The sequence below is a fragment of the Saccopteryx bilineata genome, chromosome 4, assembly GCF_036850765.1.
Source record: "Saccopteryx bilineata isolate mSacBil1 chromosome 4, mSacBil1_pri_phased_curated, whole genome shotgun sequence".
Lineage (NCBI taxonomy): Eukaryota > Metazoa > Chordata > Mammalia > Chiroptera > Emballonuridae > Saccopteryx > Saccopteryx bilineata.
In genome coordinates, this window is record NC_089493.1 from 9,536,907 (window position 1) to 9,553,232 (window position 16,326).

At 55.8% G+C, this 16,326-nt stretch overlaps 1 protein-coding gene across 7 annotated transcripts in view; it reads left to right on the top strand.

Moving 5' to 3' along the window:
* SYNE3 (spectrin repeat containing nuclear envelope family member 3) overlaps window positions 1-16,326 on the top strand; it is a 92,065-nt gene that overhangs the window by 60,778 nt on the left and 14,961 nt on the right. For 6 of the 7 annotated variants that reach the window (XM_066277596.1, XM_066277595.1, XM_066277593.1 and 3 more), the window contains exons 8-17: window positions 871-1,045; window positions 3,283-3,465; window positions 4,845-4,988; window positions 5,868-6,002; window positions 9,087-9,248; window positions 9,381-9,553; window positions 9,997-10,186; window positions 11,614-11,775; window positions 13,406-13,555; window positions 14,597-14,635. In XM_066277596.1, coding sequence (XP_066133693.1) covers window positions 871-1,045; window positions 3,283-3,465; window positions 4,845-4,988; window positions 5,868-6,002; window positions 9,087-9,248; window positions 9,381-9,553; window positions 9,997-10,186; window positions 11,614-11,775; window positions 13,406-13,555; window positions 14,597-14,635 — 1,513 coding nt within the window. The remainder of the gene's footprint in view (window positions 1-870; window positions 1,046-3,282; window positions 3,466-4,844; window positions 4,989-5,867; window positions 6,003-9,086; window positions 9,249-9,380; window positions 9,554-9,996; window positions 10,187-11,613; window positions 11,776-13,405; window positions 13,556-14,596; window positions 14,636-16,326) is intronic. The other variant, XM_066277597.1, reaches the window with a different exon arrangement.

The following is a 16,326-nucleotide window of genomic DNA, read 5'->3' on the forward strand; positions in this document are numbered from 1 at the left end:
ATGGCCAAAGTGGGGTGGGGGGCCCTTCGGCAGACCGACATTCTTCCTGCCTGCTGATGGCGCTGACGGAGTGTCTGAGGCCGTCTCCATGCCAGCGCGCCTCCCCTCGGCCGGTGGACCCAGGCACCGCGGGTCTCCGCTCCCCTAGCTCAGCGCACACCGGGAGATCAAACAGCCACCCTCTGGGGAACTAAACACAGGGCTAACTTGGAATCTGTAGCTGTTTCACTATGTGAGCCTCAGAGGTGTTAGAACACAGATGAACCATCCACACATCTGCAGTGCCTCATCCCTCCGCCTGATCCTGGGGTTCCTACAGGATGACCTTGGGGAGCTCCCCAGCGGCCTGGATTCCCTGGGGCAGGGGGGGTGCCACTAGCATGGTGCTGAGGGGTGGGGGCTGCTAGCATACTCTGTGCACGCAGCAGGCCATGGGCCAGGGCGGCCTTCCAGATGCTCTCGTAGAGGTAGCAGGTGCTGGACATTGCATTTGAAAAATTATCTGCAGAAATCATTTGGGCCCAGGATGACGGTCTCTAACTCAAGGCAGGATTTGGTGTGCTTCTGCAAGGCCCCTAGGGGCGAGTGGTACCAGTCGTGGGAAACTCCCTCACTCCCCTTTAGAGCAGCATGTGCCCTGGCCGTGAAGCTGGGCTACGGGTCAGTTTGAGGGCTGGCTTTTCTCCGGTGCCCTTTATCCAGGGGGCACAGACCCCTGAGGATCCACAGACACTCCCATCAGCCTGTGCGACGGCAGAGAAACCCCCCTGGGAGCAGTGCACGCCAGGCTCCCTGGGGTCTGGGCAGCGGCCGCACTCCTGGGCTGACCCCGCTCTCTCCTCGCTGGGTTCTCCCCTCCGTGCCCGGCAGCATGAAAGGGAAGAGCACCCGGCTGCGCAACGCCACGGGAGCGGAGCTGTGGCAGTGTTTCCAGCGGCCCCTGCGGGATCTGCAGCTGTGGCGGGCCCTGGCCCAGCAGCTCCTGGATGTCACCGCCAGCCTTCCGGACCTGCCCTCCATTCACACCTTTCTGCCCCAGATCGAGGTAACCATGGTTCTGTAAAAGGGCTGACCCAGGCCGTGGGGGGTGGCCACTAGCCAAGCCTGGCATTTTCATCACTGTCACAGGGAGAGGTGTGTCCCTGGGTCCTGTGGCTATCAGGGCAGATCTCATCGCACCATGTCGGACGGGGGGGTCCTCTGTGCCCAGGAAATAGCAACAGTTGTTATCAGAGACCAAGGTCATCAGAAGGCAAAGCCTGGCAGATGGGGTGACCCCAGGACTCTGCCCTGACCCCTCGACGCTCTTTTCCTGCAGCACCCACTGCAGGCAGTCCTCTGGGAGAGCGTGTCTGGCTGCCACCTTTATCATGTTAGGACACACGGGATAAGGGACAGAAAGCCTGATCTCCAGGCAGTCCCAGGGCTGGCTTGATAGCTGGACAGTGTGGTCAGGACCCAGGCTTCTCTAGCTCTAAGCCATGTCCCCCTTCAGGGCCCCACGATGGCTGCCACCACTGTAAACATGCACCCTCATGTGAACAGCTACATCTTGTGCAGGTGGGAACAGCATGGGAGCTAGAGGGCTCTCCACCTGCCATTTTCATCAGGGCGGCAAATCCTGCTTCTCAGAATCCCCAGCAGACTCCCCCCTTACCTCTCATTGACCAAACGAGGTCCCGTGACCGTCCCTGGACCAATCACTGACTGAGGATGATGGGATTACCATGACTGGCTTGTACCAATTAGAGTCATACACCTAGAACCTGGAACCCAGCATTTTGCCACCCAAACAAAATCTCAGTTGTCTGGTGAGGAAGGAGGAATGGCTGTGGGGTGAACAGCACAGTGTCTGCCGTGAATGCCTGTCAACCCAAGGACTCTGATTTGCTGCAAACACCGTCTGAAGCCATCCAGACCTCTGACGTCCCCAAAACGCTTTCAGGTCTAACGCGTCTGAGACACACAGAGTGGAAACAGACACAAGAGAGTACCGGGAGCATCAGGCCCACTGTCTGTTCATTTTCATTCTGACTCTAAAAGCCATGCCTCCTTGGAGATGGTAAAGGTTTGAGATGAAAACAGAGAGCCCACACTCGCGTTCCACAAGCCGCAGGACCGCTGGCCACGTGCCAGGCGCTTCCTCCATCACTGTCTGTGTCCAGCCTGGTGTGGGCCAGGGTTTGCCCTCCTCGCTCTGAGCACACTGCTCAGCCACGGACCAGTGCCTACATTTGGAGTGTCTACCCTCGTGGTTTTCCGCTTGAGGCTTTGGTTGGAACAGGTGTTTTCTCTCTCCACATTTCTTAAGCTGCAGAGCGTGGCCTTCCCTTCCCGAGCCTGTGGGCTCCCCTCCCCTCATGCTCTGAAGGGCGATGGTCTATCTTTCTGAGGTTCTCAGGGATCCCCAAAGTGAATGTCATGTGAGCCACAAACCTCAATTTTAGGCCACACAATCCTAAATATACCCTTTGTATTTGATGAAAAATCCATCCAGCCGTTTCCGTGAGATATGGCCACCAGCAGACAGAACCTTTAATTAATTCATTGTAATTTCTGTGTATTGGAGATCGTATTATATAGTTATATCCGCTGATATTCCCACACTACACATTTGAGCTTTTTTATCAGCATTATTGAAGGTTATTCTGAAAAAGGCCTCATTTTTAATGGTTGCATCATATTCATAAGTTATTGAATGTGTTCACAGATTGTTAGGTTGTCTCTGATTTTCATTGTTATAATTAATGTATGTTGAATATCTAGGTACACATATTTTTGTTTCCATTCTTACCATTCTTCTCCTCATCTTGCTGAGGGATTTGGACCAGAGAGCAGTTAGGGAACCTGTTCAAGGTCAGGCCACTCAAGAGGGACAGAGCTTGGCCCAGAATGGTGGGCTCTAGCCTTCCATCTAATGTTCTTGTCCCTGTTGTCACATGGGCTCCTGCAAACAGCTTTGTGAGGCAAGCAGAACCATTTTGTTATTATTATTTGACTGCTGAGGAAACCAAGTCTCAGAGAGGGGAGGATACTTGCTCAGGGTCACCCAGGCATTAGGGCTTTGACCCAGGCCTGTCTGACTTCCCGCTGGGGCTGAAAGCAGACCGGGATTTCCTGGGGAAGGAGCAGGGGTCTGCCCTTCCAGAGGGTGAGCCGGACTGCCAGAGCAGGCGTCTCACGCGGCCACTGGGCAGTCGCCACAGGACAGGTGTGCTGCTGGGGGCAGCTTCCAAGCCCCGTCCTGCCCTGTCCTGTGGCTCAGAGGCCCTGTCTCCACAGGCGGCCCTGGCGGAGAGCTCTCGCCTGAAGCAGCAGCTGACCACGCTGCAGCTGAAGCGAGACCTGCTGGCCAGCGTCTTCGGCCAGGAGAGAGCCGCGGCCCTCCTGGAGCAGGCGGCAGGTTCCGTGAGGGACAGAGACCTGCTGCACAACAGCCTGCTGCAGAGGAAAAGCAAACTGCAGGTGAGCCTGCCACTGTCCGCCGGGGACCGGGGCCCAGACGGAGGGCAGGGCCGCCCTGCATGCCGAGCTGGACTCTGCCGTGTGCCACTGTGTGGCCTGGGGACCTGTTCCTAAATGACTACGCTAAATTGAAGGTGTAGCATGGCATGGACCGTTCATTCTTCATGTTACAAATGTTTGCTGAGCATCTGATGGTGATGGTGGTGGTGATGGTGGTGATGGTGATGATGGTGATGATGATGATAGTGATGGTGATGATGGTGATGGTGATGATGATGATGGTGGTGGTGATGATGGTGATGGTGATAATGATGGTGATGGTGGCGGTGATGATGGTGATGGTGATGATGATGGTGATGGTGATGATGATGGTGATGGTGGTGATGGTGATGGTGGTGATGGTGGTGATAGTGATGGTGGTGATGGTGGTGATGATCGTGGTGGTGATGATGGTGATGGTGGTGATGATGGTGATGGTGATGGTGATGATGATGGTGATGGTGGTGGTGATGGTGATGATGGTGATGGTGGTGATGATGGTGATGGTGATGGTGATGGTGATGATGATGGTGATGGTGATGATGATGGTGATGGTGATGGTGATGGTGATGATGGTGATGGTGGTGATGGTGATGGTGGTGATAGTGATGGTGGTGATGGTGGTGATGATCGTGGTGGTGATGATGGTGATGGTGGTGATGATGGTGATGGTGATGATGATGGTGATGGTGGTGGTGATGATGGTGATGGTGATGATGATGGTGATGGTGGTGGTGATGGTGGTGGTGATGGTGGTGATGGTGGTGATAATGGTGATGGTGATGGTGATGGTGGTGGTGGTGATGGTGGTGGTAGTGATGGTGGTGATGATGGTGATGATGATGATGGTGATGATGGTGATGGTGATGATGATGATGATGGTGATAACGGTGAGGAGGCACTGATGAGGGGCCAGGTGCTTGCTGAGAGCTTCATGTCCTTGACCTCACTGATCCAAGCAGCAACTGCTGTAGGGCTGGCAGGGAGATGCTCTCTGCTGTAGCTCCTCAGCTCCACTATTGGAGCAGGAGGACAGCTGCCAGTGAGTGGACTATGTTCCAATAAAACTTTATTAGCAGAAACTGGCCTCTGGGGGGGTTTGAAGTGTGTGGTACAGAGGTCATCTGCCGGCCCCTGGTCTAGTGGACAGAACAGCTGCATGTGAGAACACTGTGGTGACTCGGAGGAGGGGCGTTCAGCTCCCTCAAAGGCTCTGGGAAGTCTTCCTGGAGGCGGTGATGCCTGACCGAGCCTGAGTGGGCCAGGAGGAGGCTGGAGAAAGCAGCTGGGTTGTGAGGAGAGGTCTTAATTTTGGTGCCACCCATTCTGTGTCTTCCCAGAGCTTGCTTGCTCAGCACAAAGACTTCGGGGCAGCCTTCGAGCCCCTGCAGAGGAAGCTTACAGACCTCCAAACCAGAGTCCAAGCCGAGAACGGGCTTCAGCGGGACATTCCTGGGAAACAGGCCCAGCTTTCAAGGTTGCAGGTACGGGGTCCATGGGGCCCGAGCCACGTCTGCTCGGGGGCTCTGCTGCACCTAGAAGCCGCGTCCCCCTCAGCAGTGACCAGCAGAGCAGCAGCCCGGCCGGGCACTTGGACGCTCGCCAGAGAGCTGAGCTTTCGTCTCAGTTGCACCTCTGCTGAGTTACTCGATGGATCCTGGCCTCGGCAGGGTTTCTAGTGCCTCCGGACTGCCCACTCTCGAGCTTAAAAAGTGATAAACTGTCTTTTTGCTTACTCTGTGGTTCCAAAGTCTCACACCGACCTTGGTTTTAAAGTTGCTTTGCTAAGTGTGCCTAATGAGTCCAGAGGCCTTCGGTTAGATAAGCCTGTTCAGGTGTTGAGAATCAGTGTTGTGCAACACGCGTGGGCTGCACGCCGGCTGCGTGTCGGTGATTGCCGGCTGGACGAGGAGCTTGCCGGTGTTTAACGATTAGCTTTTAAAACTCAAGCACAGTTGATACCGAAGTTGAGAGTGTCCTTCGGAAGACATTAAAAATGGTGCATTGGGAGCTTTAAAACTAAAGCTGGGATGTGATTCTTCAGAGCAAGAGGTGGCCATCAAGTAGGAGTCCAGATATAAGTTTTATTTCCCCCAGTTTATTCTCATGGCATCTCAGAATATTTTCACCTCATTTAAAAAACTCTCACCGTCCCTGAGAGGGGGCCCATGAGACAGCCATGGGAGGCAGCCCTGGAGTCGGGGAGCCCCACCACCCCAGGGCCCTCCTGGTCTCCCACTCAGCTGCCTCTGCCCCAGGGCCCTCCCGGTCTCCCCCTCAGCTGCCGCCACCCCAGGGCGAGATCAGCACCCAGGGTGAGAGGCAGAAAGGACAGCCCCGCTGACTGCTTCCTCTGCTTCCAGGGGCTGCAGGAAGAGGGGCTGGACCTGGGGGTGCAGGTGGAGGCCGCCAGGCCGTTGATCCAGGGGAACCCTGGCAACCAGCACAGAATGGACCAGCTCTCCGCCGACTGCCAGGCCCTGCAGAGGTCGCTGGAGGTAAGGGGCCCAGACCCGAGGCCCTGGCGTCTGCCTCCTACACCCTTCCCTTCTTTTCTTCTTTCATTCCTGCCAACTCTCTCTCTCTCTCTCTCTCTCTTCCTTTTCTTTTTCCCTCCTCATTTACTCAGCAGACAGTTATTGAGCACCTCCTGTACGCCAGGCAGTGCTCTGGGCCCGGCGGACGGGCAGCAGGAACAAGAGAGCCGAGTCCCCTGCTCTCCCTGGGGTTACTAGTGAGTAGGTGAGCAACGAGTCAGCAGCCGACAAGTAAATATACGTTATTCCAGCTGGGCCGGGGGCCAAAGAACAGTACAGACTGCTCAGACCCCAACAAAAGCCCAGCAGGCCGCAGGCCCCTTCCTGGCTGCTGTTGTAAGGTGAGGCTGAAAGGTGAGGCCTACAGGACGCAGGCCTTGTCTGCAGTGCCCTCTAGTGGCCACCTGGCTCTGTCTGGAGTTCACCTACGATTGAACTACTCCCGATTGAGAACAAGCACAAGAGCAGGCTCCAGCCTCCACCGGACACTGATTCAGAGCGAGTCTGGGTCTACATTTTAACACGGGCCCAGGAGCGCAGAGCCAGCCCCCGGCTGCTGCACTTCCAGAAAACCCAATCTATGGCGGGGGGGGGGGCTCCCCACCCTGCCGGGCCCTGCCTGCCCCATTTAATCACAAATATTCCTAACACCCTCTTTGCAGTCCTGAAATTCATCGACACTATAAGTACCCGCACCGTTACAAAAATCTAATGTACTGCCCTTTCTGGAGTAGAAAAGATAAACAAGAGGAAAGTAGTTATAAGGAAATAATGTCTTTCCAAATATATAAGTGCTCCAAGGTGACCCCAGGAAAGGCAGGAGGTGGTCACCCACCGTGCTCCCTCGCGACGGGACAGCCTCAGGTGCCCCAGTGATGACATGCCCTGACGCGTGAGCAACCCGGATGCAGTCCCCGTCAGTTCACACAACAGCTGCGTTCCTGAAAAGGCAGGGTGTTTATGGAACCTGCCCACAGCCCTTTGTGTTTGCATGTCAACTGCAGTGCGGCTCTAAGCTCAGGCCTCGACAAGCACTATGTGGATGTCTGTGGGGCATGAGAAAACCCTGTGGAATGTGGACTGTTCTCCCCAGCGCGGGGTGGGCGTCCCCCTCACTCCCACCCGTGTCTTGTCTGCTGACATCACCCCCACTCCACCATTAGCGTAGCAATTCAAACCTGCAGAAGTTTCCAGGAAACACAGCTCTATCCACAGCGACCCACTGGTCTGAGTGAGGTCTAAGGTCTAGATGACGTCCCTTCCTTCAGTGTAACAAATTAGCAGCTGGTGGTCCCCAGGCTGAGGCCGGGGCCATAGAGAAATAGGAGTCACCGTCCCTGCCCTTCAGGGACCCTGGAGCCCGTAGACATAGCAAACTTCAGCTCTAATGCCTACAGCCAACAATGACCCAGATTGATCATTAAAATAATTAGAATAATTAGAAGCATTCACTGAGCATCATTAGGGGCTGCAAATGGTGATTTCCAATTCTGTCATACTTCTTTATTGTTAAGTATCTCTCTAAAGAGGTATGTTGCCCTCTTTCATTATGTTGGTACTCAGTGTTTTCTAAGTCTAATAAGTTCTAATGAGCCTCTCCTCCACTGCCCAGGTGATTTTCCTGCCCCCGAGGGGGGCATGTTCCGCACTAAGCAAGGGGCACTATCGCTGAAGGCACTGGGCTGACATTGGTACACAGGGGACAAGAGGGGACAGTATTAGGGAGAGTGCAGGGAAGTGGACTTTTGGGTCATTTTTCAGGCCCTCATCCATGGTTGGTTGAAGACAGATCATTGTAACCTCTGTGAGTCCCAGCTCCTGATGGGCCTGGCATTGGGGGTGTCAGCTAGTGTCTGCGGAATGCAGGAAGGCAGGGCCCGTGGTGGCCCCGTAGAGAGTCACGAGGATTTAGGGCAGGGTCAGAGCATAAGAGGGGAGTGACAGGCCCGGGAGTCTGACTGGCCTGCAGTGGGCTGACGGGGGGCTCCTAGGCTGGGTGCCCAGGCTGGAGAATGTCTGCTCGGTTGGAGACAGAGCCCACCTTTCACAGAGACAGAGAAGAGCCAGGCAAGAGCCGGGCAATGGTTGCCCAGGGCAGCGGAAGAAAAGCAAGATGATTTGTAAAGAACTTGTATACCAGAGAATAATCACCTATAGAAAAGTGAACATCCACATATGCAGCTTGACAACCTTTTAGAAGCTGAACACATCCGTGTTAGCAGCACCCAGATCATAACACAGAATAATACCAGCACCCCCCGCCTCTCACAGAATCCCCCGGGTCCCTACAGCCGCTGCCCACCCCTCCCGGTGGCTGAAGGTAACCCGGGCCTCGGGCTTGGTAGGGTCAGCTGGGTTTACCTGATTGTCTGTGTCACTCAGGTTGAATCAGACAGAATGTTTTCCATTGTTGTGGCTTCTAGCTCTCACGATGGCTGTAAATCTATCCACAATGTTGCCTTAGATTGTCGTGTAGGTTGTTAATTCTCAGTTGTGAGACATTCCATTGGATGACTGTAGCTCCATGTGTTTGTCCGTTCCGCTGTTGATGGGCACTTGGGTGGGTTCCAGTTTGGGGCTATTACAAGCAATGCCACTCTCCTGCCTCTTGGTGGAGATGTGTTTGCATCGTTGGGCATACACCCAGAGGTCAAAGGGTTGGGTCACAGGGCTGCCCACGTTCAGTTTTAGGAGACATCGACCTACTATTTATTTTCACAAGTGGTTGTGCCAGTTTACACCCACGCTGATGGTGGATGAGAGGTTCGATTGCGCCAGACTTTGCGCTTCCTGTGAAAGTGAGACAGGCTTCAGGCATTTCACCGCAGAGTCGGTCTTTCCCGGGTGAAATCCTTGTGCTGTGTGGAGGGTGCACCGATGTCTCTTGTTGTTGCTCAAGACTCTTGGGGACTCTTGGTTGGGAACCCTGGGGGCCACTGTACCCCAGGGCCCTCGCAGGTCTGGGGACCCCGCAGGGCAGGGTGGCCCAGAGTCTCGGCCTCAGCCCGCACTCAGGGCACCGGGCCCCCCGGGGCTGTGCCGCAGGACCTCGTGGACGCATCCCAGCAGAGCCTGCACGAACACTGCGCCTTCAGCCACGAGCTGCAGGAGTTGCGACAGTGGATAGCTGTGGTCACACGGAAGCTGAAGTCGTACCTGGAGGACACAGGCCCGTGGGATGCCCAGTCTCGACAGGCTGAAATCGAGGTGAGATGGCTTTCCCTGCAGAGATGCTACATCCCCCCAAAAGCAGGCTCAAGGTCCAAAGTCCCCACACGGTGGGAAGCGGAGACCCTCCCCAGGGACCTCACTGCGTGCATGTGTGTGTGCGTCCTCCAGGGGCTGCTGGCTGAGTTCCCGGAGAAGGAGGCCCAGCTGCCCCTGATCGAAGCGCACGGCCAGCTGGTGGTGGAGCGGTCCTCCCTGGAAGGAGCTGCGGTGGTCCAGGAGGAGCTGGCGGGGCTGGCGGCGGCGTGGCGGGCCCTCGGGCTGCTGGAGGAAAGCCTGCTGAGGTGAGAGGGCTCCCGGCACTGAGCCGGTCCGGGCAGCACCCCTCCCGCCCCGGGGAGGGCTCGCTGGGGCTGTGGAGCAGTCCTCGAGTTCTGCCCTGTGGCAGGCATGGGTCGGGTGTCTGCGGCGTCTCCTGTCTGGTCTAATTGGCATCCAGGGGCGGAAGGAGCAGGGTGATGTCCAGCTTGAGAGTTAGTCCGCTCAGACTTGGGCCACACCAACATCAGTGGGTACCTGCACCTTCATGACCGGGGTGTGGGTCTCAAGTAGGAAACCAGAAATGCGTGGGCCTTGGGGATGTTCCGACCTGAAGGACAGGCAGGGACTTGGGGAGACTGGAAGTAGCCTCCCACCGCAAAGACCCCGTCATTCTAATACTTCTCCCCTTCCCGAGAGTTCCCATCCTGTCGTCCCCACACTGACGGGGCTGAATTTGTCTTCTCAGCCTCGTCAGAAACCGGCAGCTGCAGAGGCCGGAAGTGGACTCAGAGAAGAAAATGATTTTCACCAACAACATCCCTAAGTCTGGGTTTCTCATCACCCCCACGGGTCCCCTTTCCAGGCGTCACCGTCAGGTGAGTCTGTCTGGAGGGGAGTCTGTCTGGAGGGGCTTCCAGGAGGGGCCAGATCCTGAGGTGAGTGATTGGGGGGGAGAGGAGAGTCACCAACAACCTTCCACTCCCACCCCCGCCTGAGGCCACATGCTCAGCTCAGGGCTTGGCTGTGCCCTGGCTCCTGTGAGCTGGTTCTGCTGTGTCACGAGCCTTCCTGTGTCACTGGACAGAGGGACTCAGAGACCCCATGTCCCTGAGGAAGGCCCAGGGCATTCCTTGGATGGACAGGTCCCCACCCCACGGACATACGGCCCCCTGCAGGGAGGAGAGGGGCAGGGTAAAAGCTTCCTGCTGGCTCCAGGTTGCAAACAGACCATATAAGATGGGTCTTTTTTGTGTGTGTGCCCTAAGTTGTGTTTGGTGAAAAGAAAAGAACCGAGCTAACTACATTGTATCATCCACCCTGTCCCCCGACTGCCTTTAAAAGAAGGAAGCAGGCTGCAAAGAAATTCACCCCTTGTTCTTCAAAGACAGGAGTCACTCCATTCATTCTCCCATTTTCCATCCGAAAGGCACTTATGAAGTGTTACTATGTTCTGAGAACTGTGCTCAGAGCTGGGACACAGCTGTGAATGAAACAGAATACACTTCCCTCCAGCAGAGATGCCAGAACCCAGTGTGTTCACATTGTGACATGACCCCCTGCCCCGCCCTGCACTCGCCCCCCCCCACTCAGATTGAAATGCAGATCCTGATACAGTAGGACTGGGAGGAAGCCCAGAAATCTGCATTTCTACAAGCCCCACCGATGGGCCTCGGGTGCATTTTGAGAGACAAGGAAGTGGGAACTGCAGGCAATTAAATAAGGGTTTACAGAAGGCGTGGTGCGCTGAGGCAGAGGGGCCACATGCCACTGGGAGCCTGCTGCAGAGGGACCGTGCCCAGTTCTGGGGAAGCCCTCCCGGGAGAAAGGAGGTGGGAGGGAAACCCTCATGGCCGAGTGGGGAAGTGCAGAGGAGTGGAGGGAGTGCGTTCCCTGCAGAGGGACAGACTGGGCAAAGGCCCAGGAGAGAGCACAGTGCTGGGGCCCACGCGTGTTCGTGGGCTCGGGCTTAGGGACCGACCGGGACGAGCCGCAGAGCCAGGCAGAGCCGGAACCTCTGTGGGCTCTCGGGCCACACCGAGCTCTGTAAGAGAGGGGGCTTCGCTGAGTGGGCGTGCCAGTCAGGTCCCTCTGGCTGCAGGGCTGGAGGGGACACAGTGCGAGGAGGATAACCACGTTCACAGCCACCCTGGTCAGGGGTGAGGGGCTGCCCCTGGGAGAGCAGGGAGGCGACCCCTAAACACTGGGGCCACATTGAACAGAGACAGCCCTCCTGGCCCCAGGCCCCTCTCACCCCCTCTGGGATATCCTCATCCCCACCCTCTGCGTGAGCCGGAATGCCCGGGACACGCGGCCCGTGGCTGTCTTCCCAGAGGACGCTTCACTCACACTGTGGTTCCTGCAGGCAGATCCGCTCCGGGAAGCGGAAGGCGGCCACGAGGGTTTCCCGCAGCTCCTGAGGAACTTCGCGCAGTGGCTGCAGGTGGAGAACACTCAGCTGGTTAGAATCATTGCCACGCGGACGGCCACGGCCAAGGACGCGCGGACCCGAGAAACGAAGCTGCAGGTTTGTTCCCAAGGACAGGCCCCTTTCTGTAGGGCTTATAGTATAAGCCCTATCGAGGTATTTACCACCAGGGAGTTCTTCCAAAAAAAAAAAAAAAAAAAAAAAGGCGGGGGTGGGGGGAGCACATGCCTAGCCCGTGAGCGGTTCTTGCTTGTGTATAAAGAATCCTTTTTAAACTTGTCTGGTTCAAATACTTGAGCAGAACCATTCATTCATGTATTCCTTTATTCAGCCTACTTCTGTATTTCCTAGCTTGGAAAGAGCACCGCTAATCATGACTGTTACATCACTTAGCTGCTGCTGTGTAACAAACCATCCCAATGGTTTGTGGCTCTGCACAGCAACTATTCATTTAACACACGATTCTGAAGGTTGGCGAATTGGCGGAGCTCAGTTGGGCAGTCTATCCCCCCTCCACAGTCTTTCTCTCATTCCTGTGTGGAATTAGCCACCAAGCCTTCCTGGATTCCGCCTCCTGGGTATTTTTTGTTTCTGTTCCCCTCTCACTACCACTGTCTAATCTGGGCACTTACCACTTTTGACCTTAATTATGGAGACTTAGGAGTCTCAGCTAAAGGGGAAATAGTTTTCAGAGTCTGCCCCTCTGCAGGGTGCAGACTTTGACCTTTGCCTCCATGGCCCCGAGAGGCTGCCAAAAGCATGTGCTGTTTCCCTGTGATTTCTTCCAGACTGGCCCTTGTCCTGCTGGCCAAGCAGGCCTGAGCACTGGGCTGACTTCTCTGGGTTTCATCCTTGCCCTGGTTTGAGCCTGATGTCCCTCACGCTCTTGTTAATTTTTTAATGCTTTTTATTTCATTTTATTTTATTTTTGTCATCAAGCTTCATGTTTCTGGTTTTTGGTTATTTTTACTACATAGTTCTGCACCTATAATGCCTTTTAAATGTTGTTAATACTCTGTCCTCAGTGAGAGGTTTGGTCCAATCACCTAGCTGACCATGACCAGGAAGTCCTTCCTGCCCACCTCCCACCTGACCGGTCCTCTCACTTCCTGCCACCACCTCCCAGTTCCAGCCACGTCAGGGACGACTGGCAGTGCCCCCGGCGAAACCTCCTCGCCTTAGCTAAGCTCACGTTTCAGGGGGCTCTGAGACAAAGCAGCTTACCCTCATCACACAGCTGGTCTGATGGGGCAGCACCAGGATCTTGGATCTAGAGCCTGGCGCAAAGCCCTCATCTCAGCACCTCTCAGGAACCCTGAGGATAGAAGGCGCCACCCTTGGGGGACACTGGGCTATATTGTGATAGAAAAATCCCAGTGCCAGCATCGCTCTACCAGGCTGAGACATGCCCACAGGAAGAGGGTCGATGATGGTAGCTGTGATAATGATAACTCTACGTCAAGCCCTCTGCAGGACTTGGTTCTAGGGTGTCAGAGTTGGATATGACCATGGAGGTTATAAGTGCAGCCGACCCGTCTGCCGGGGTCCGTTCTCTTGCACTGCAGAGAGCAGCGGCCTGGCCTTGGCCTGAATTGGCACGGATGGGATTTGCACTGAACAGCTTCTGTCGGCTCCTCCCAAGTGACATTCGATCGGCTCCTCCTCACCAGCCAGGCAGGGTGCTGGGGCCGTGCGGAAGGTGCACATGACATGGCCGTCCCCTCCACAGGACCTGGAGGCCCGGGTGCCAGAAGGTCAGCAGCTGTTCGAGAACCTCCTTCGTCTTGGGCCAGCGAGGGGGACCTCGGAGGAGCTGGAGGACCTGCGTTACCGGTGGATGCTCTACAAGTCCAAGCTCAAGGACTCCAGCCAGCTGCTGGTAGGCGCCAAGGACACGTGGCTCCCAGGCCCCGGGGGTGGGACAGCAACTGAGCCCACGCTCGCCTGGGAATGCTGGCTGGGCCCGTGCCCGCTCTGCCCTGTGCCTCCGCAGACCAGACCGAGGGGGCCCCTCCGAGAGGAGAGGCAGACCCCTGGGGCCTGGGCCCTGGAAGGCAAGTGCCCTTTATCCACCCTAGCGCCCTGTGAGGCTGGGGCTCCGACAGCAGCAGCGGGGACCAGCACAGATGACGCCTGAGGGGGCTCTGCTGCCTCCTGGCTGCAGCCTTTGTGGGCATCACCCGTTCAGTCCTCAGCAGCCCTCTGCCAGTAATTATAACACTCGCCCCGGGAGGGGGACTGAGACTCTTGAGAAGTCACACTGGCCCCAGGCCCTAGGGCTAGTAAGCAGAGAGCCAGCACTGACACACGCTCTGCTGCTGGAGGCGTGGGAGACGGACCCCTGGGGGCTGCCCCGCTCCTGCGTGAGCCTGCTTTGTGGCTCCAGGCAAGCATCGTCCCCCGTGGGCCCCGTGTCTCCTCACACAGGACAGGGATAGCTAAATAAGAGCCTTTATTAAGTACTCTGTTCTCGTACCTATAGAGGAGGTACTGTTGTTATTCCCTGAGAAGCTGTGGGGAAACTGAGGCTGGGAGGTTAGCCCGAGCAGGAAGGGGGTTGTTGAGATGGTCTCTGAGGGCCCTGCAGCCCTTGGATGGCAGACTCCGAGCTCCGGAGTCCTTCTTTGCTGGCCCCGCAATGGCCGAGCTGGCCACTAGATGTCAGCCCAGTCCCAGCCAGGCGGCCGTGCCCCACGGGCCTTGGCCCAAGCCTTCCCAGACAGAGTCCCACCTGGGTCTGAAGTGCGTTAAAAAGCTCATTAAATCGAATCACCTGCTGGTTCAGCCTGTCCAGATGACCAGAAGTTTTAAAGAAACGCTCCCCTGACAAAATGAATATTCCATTACAGGCTCTGCTGGGACTTAAGTTTCACTCACTTAACTTTTGTTTCCCTTTTCCTTTCCTTCCCTAAAATAACAGACACGGAGTTCTCCAGGGCTGCCGACTGGATTCCAGAAGGTATGGAGTCTGCCATCTGCTCCGCACGGCTGGAGGGCAGGGTGTCTGGAGGGTCGCTGGGCCTGCGACGCTGGGGTGGGACTCCTGGGCTTTCTGGAAGGTTCCATGAGGTCTGAGGACCATTGATGCAGTATCAGCTCTGGGCTGCATGGTGCTGGGCCCCAGGCCCTCTCTCTCAGGAAGCCCCCGGGGGCGTGCAGAGTGAACTTGAGTGTGACAGGGCCATAAGAGAGGGTGACACCAGAATTTTCATCCAAAACCAGGGCAAGGTGAAGAGTGAACAAGGATGCTCTTAATAATCATGCTGTGATGACAGCTGTAAATCAGGACTGTCCCAGGAAGCCTCGGCCATTGCACACTGGACGGTGTGGCTACCTGAGGGGGACAGAAGAGGAAGGGGCGGGTGCCTTTTGTGTTGTAACACCTACCAGGCAGGTGTTACAACCAGCGCCCCAAGGCATGCTCAGAGCCACTCCCGAGGGGCTTGCAGGCCAAAGCAACAACAGTAATGGCAGTCATCATAATAATGAGTAATAATAACAATGAGTAATACTGAGTATTGTTACTCTACGTGCTATATACTGACCAACTGCTGTGTCTTGGGAATGGTACTCAATCATGGCTAGGGTGTTTCCTTTAACTGTCCCGGTGATGCCCATGGGCATTGTCACCTCCATTTTCAGCATGAGGAAACTGAATGTGGCCCATTGGAATGACTTGTAGCACAAAGGCTCCTGTGTGGCCTCTGGCCTCTGACTGCAAAGCCCAGGTCTGAACCTTTCACATATGCCTTGGTGAAAGCACCCCTGGGGCCTGGTGGGTCTACCTGCTTCTGAAAAAGCCCAGTGTAAATTCATGTCCCCAGGGCCCCCTTTTCCAAGGGAACACATTTGTTTTCTCGCCCAGCGCTTTGGTAAGAGAAGAGCCTCCAGCCCACTCTGCTCCCATGTGCCCTGGCTCCTCGTGGTCTCCCTTTCCAGCTGCTTGGTACACCACGATGTCTCCTTGGTGTCCAGCTGGTGTTCTTGTCTCGCGTTCTTGGAAGAGAGGGTGTCCCCTGGGCTGGGCAGGGCAGGGGCGAGACCAAGGTTGTGCTCTGGGCCCCATGCCTCATGTTCTAGCTTTGTGGCCTGGAACAAGTCGCTTTGTCTGTTGGGGCTCACTTTCCCCATCTGTAAAATGGGACTATTAATGCTGCCCTTACTTCATGAACTAGTTTTGAAGATCATGTGAACTACCATCTACAGAAGTTCTTTAAAGAGCCCAAGGCCCTGGTCTCCCCACCACCACCATCCAACACGAATTTAGAATAACAAAGAGATTCCTTGTGAAACAGGGAACATCACTGGGAAGAACCTTGTGGCCCACACAGTCCAGTCTGGTGGCTCCTGGGGGGACATGGGGGACCTAGGGCCAGGTGTCCAGGTTGCCTCTAGCTCTCATACCTCAAGCCTGTCACTGATTGGGAGTCCTTATCGATACAGCTCTCAGGCTGGAGTCCAAGGGACCAAGTTCTGGGTCCCTTGGTTCCCAACACATAGTAAGTGCTCACTAAATATTTCTAAGTATGGCTGGCTGACATCAGCCTTCCAGCACAGCTCAGATCCCCTGCAGTCTGTGATCAGGTTAATGTGGAATATGCACAGTCTATGTGTATCTGCTGTCTCCTCATTCACCCATCCACTCATCCA